Source organism: Notamacropus eugenii, chromosome 5, assembly GCF_028372415.1.
Source record: "Notamacropus eugenii isolate mMacEug1 chromosome 5, mMacEug1.pri_v2, whole genome shotgun sequence".
Lineage (NCBI taxonomy): Eukaryota > Metazoa > Chordata > Mammalia > Diprotodontia > Macropodidae > Notamacropus > Notamacropus eugenii.
This window is the reverse complement of record NC_092876.1, coordinates 92,609,878-92,612,892: the sequence shown is the minus strand read 5'-3', so window position 1 is coordinate 92,612,892 and position 3,015 is coordinate 92,609,878. Positions and strand designations below refer to the sequence as shown.

The following is a 3,015-nucleotide window of genomic DNA, read 5'->3' as shown; positions in this document are numbered from 1 at the left end:
TGACTTTTAAATATCTTCAATTCCTTATCATAAAATATGTTCGCAGTTCTCCTGTTCTCTTGGCTAAATACTACTTTCATTGATGACATGGTATTCTCGGAATTTTGATTGTTGTCACCTGGACAAGCTTCTGTCTATCAACATTCTTTTTAACACTGCATTATTGAATCCACATGAGCAGAGACACGGTTGGGACCTGAACTATCTCCAGAAGAAACAATCCAGTCCTTGAGTGTCCAAACTTACTCAGTCCTTTTGGGAGCTACTAACTACTTTCGTTATCTGCTTCATCACCATCTCTGTGTCTTTACTTTGAGTATTCCACATGTATAAATCGTCAGCATACTACTCTTCCTTTAAAACATAGTTCACTACCATCTGCTACCACAAGCTTCTTATGGTCCCCAAAGGGCAGTAGTGTCCTTCTCAAAGTACCTTATACTTAACTACTTTGTGCATATTTATATTTATTCACTTTATATTGTAGTACCTGTAGAATGTCACGTTAGAATATAAACTCCTTGAGAATAGAAATTACTTCATCCCTTTTATTTACAAATACAAATTACAACAAATATTATGCCTACTCCACCGTATGTATCTAATAAATATTTGTTGATTGATAAACAATTTATATTCATATGTTAGCAGTAGGTATGGGTGTTAAACTATTAGTCAATTTCAGGTTCAAATTTCTCGGGTGGTTTTAGTTTTGAACAGAAGCAAAACTCGGTCCCGTATCTGTTTGGTCCTGACCCCATAGATGATGGGATTAAACATGGGGGGGACCAGCAAGTACATATTGGCCAAGAGAATATGGGTGTGATGGGGGATCTGCGGACTGAATCGATGGGTGAGGAAAGAGAAAAGGGCAGGGATATAGAAAGTAAGGATAACACAGACATGTGAGCCACAGGTGCTGAGAGTTTTTAAGCGTGCCTCTTTGGAGGGGAGGCTGAAGACTGCTCGGATAATCTGTATGTAGGATAGAAAGATGCATGTTACATCTGTGCCTACAATCAGGATGATGACAGCCAAGCTGTAGAGGCTGTTGATGGAGATATCAGCACAAGCCAGTTTCACTACAGGCATGTGCTCACAGTAAGTGTGTGGGACAACATTGGTTCGGCAGTAAGACCACTTCCTCATCAGGAAGGGGTGGGGAGTCATGAGTATTAAGCCCCGTAAAAGTGCTACCATGCCCACCCTGATCACCACAGGGTTGGTGAGTATACATGTGTGTCTCAGTGGGTTACAGATGGCTACATATCGGTCCAATGCCATGGCTACCAGGAGCCCTGACTCTACTCCAGAGAAAGCATGAATGAAGAACATCTGAATGAGGCAGGCATGGAAGTTGATCTCATGGTCACTGAACCAGAATAGTCCAAGCATCTTAGGCATAGTTGATGTTGACAGAATAAGGTCAGTGATAGCCAGCATGGAAAGGAAATAGAACATAGGTTCATGGAGAGAGGAATCTGTCTTGATAATGAAGAGGATGCTCACATTTCCCAAAAGGACAACAGCATAAATGGAGCAGAAGGGGATGGAGATCCACATGTGCAAAGCCTCTAGCCCAGGGATACCCAGAAGAATGAATGTACTGGGACTGATGAATCCAGTAGAGTTAAAGTCAAACATTGTAGACCCACTGGCTATGTGTGGGGTTCTGTCTATTTTCGTGTCCCACACTTAGTATATGCAGGTCAGTGTGAAGCCTGGTGTGTGCACCACTTGCTGCATCTGTAAGGAGAGGATTCTTCATTTGAAACTAACCACTGAGATGTTTATCCTCCTTTCATTATCTTGTCCTTTAATCTCATGAGTGAAGAATAGAAATTACTTAACTACAGCTTCCTTTTCCTATAAAATATCTTCCACTCTAAACATATTAGTATTCAGATGGATAAGGCGACAATGTATTCTTCTCACAATGTTGATAGTTATTCAGTAACGATAGCTTCTACTGATATGAGATCACACATCTCCATCTTGTTTAAGAAATGCAAGCACAACAAATATTTATCAAATGCCCAGTGTGCACAAAGTCTTTTACTAAGTTCTGGTTATATTGCTTTACTAAAGAATATTAGATGTAAATAGATAGCTATAATATAGTATTACATGATAAATACAATACCTTAAAAACAAGATTGACATTTCAGTTACATTTTAATGAATATAAAGCAGAAGAGAAAGTATTTCAAGTATCAGAAGCACCTGAGAAAAGTCTCTAAGACATGAAAGTACAAAATACGTTTGGAAGAGAGTAGATTGTCCAGTTTGGTTGGAATTTAAAGTGAATATGTCAGAAAATTCATAAGGCAGGATGGTGTCATGCCAAGGAGAATCTCAAATGCTAAATAGTGGAATGTGAAATTTACTTAATTGGCAAAATGGAGCAATCAGAGGTTATATAAGAAGCCCAGAAAGAGAAAGGGTGCTGCCTACATATAAGTTTCCTGTATTGATAGAGGCAAAGGGTAAGCTGCTACCAAACAAGCCTGTGTGCGCAAATGTGTCTTTATAACCCCCACATCTGTAGCTCTCCAAAGAATTCAAGAATTTAATTGTACAAGCCTATTGACTATCTTCTATGTGTTAAACATTGTATGAGATGCTGAACATATAATTATATATGCATTAAAGCACCTACATTGGTGGAACTAAAAAACCTTATGTAGGTTAAAAGATTATATATATGTGTGTGTGTGTGTGTGTGTGTGTATCCATATGTATAAATGTGCATATATATATATATATATATATATATATATATATATATATATATATATATATATAGTTGTATGTGTATATGTATATGTATACACACATACACTTATCTGTGTTCTAAAGCAGAGTATGATGTCCTCTATGGAATGAGTAAGGCAAAGGGTTAAATATGTGCTTGAGAACCAAGAGATCACCTCTAACTTGAGCAGGAGAATGGAATGATTGAGAAAATTTTCATTGAAGCACTAATACCTAAGTTAGCCACCCTAAATACAAGCA

The 3,015-nt window shown here is 37.9% G+C and overlaps 1 protein-coding gene across 1 annotated transcript; it reads right to left on the bottom strand.

The window, feature by feature from the left end:
- Positions 1 to 687: 687 nt before the first annotated feature.
- On the bottom strand, positions 688 to 1,644 carry LOC140503172 (olfactory receptor 52E4-like). The gene has a single exon (XM_072606980.1). The coding sequence runs from the start codon at positions 1,642 to 1,644 to the stop codon at positions 688 to 690; it is 957 nt and encodes a 318-aa protein (XP_072463081.1).
- Between the last annotated feature and the right edge of the window lie 1,371 nt (positions 1,645 to 3,015).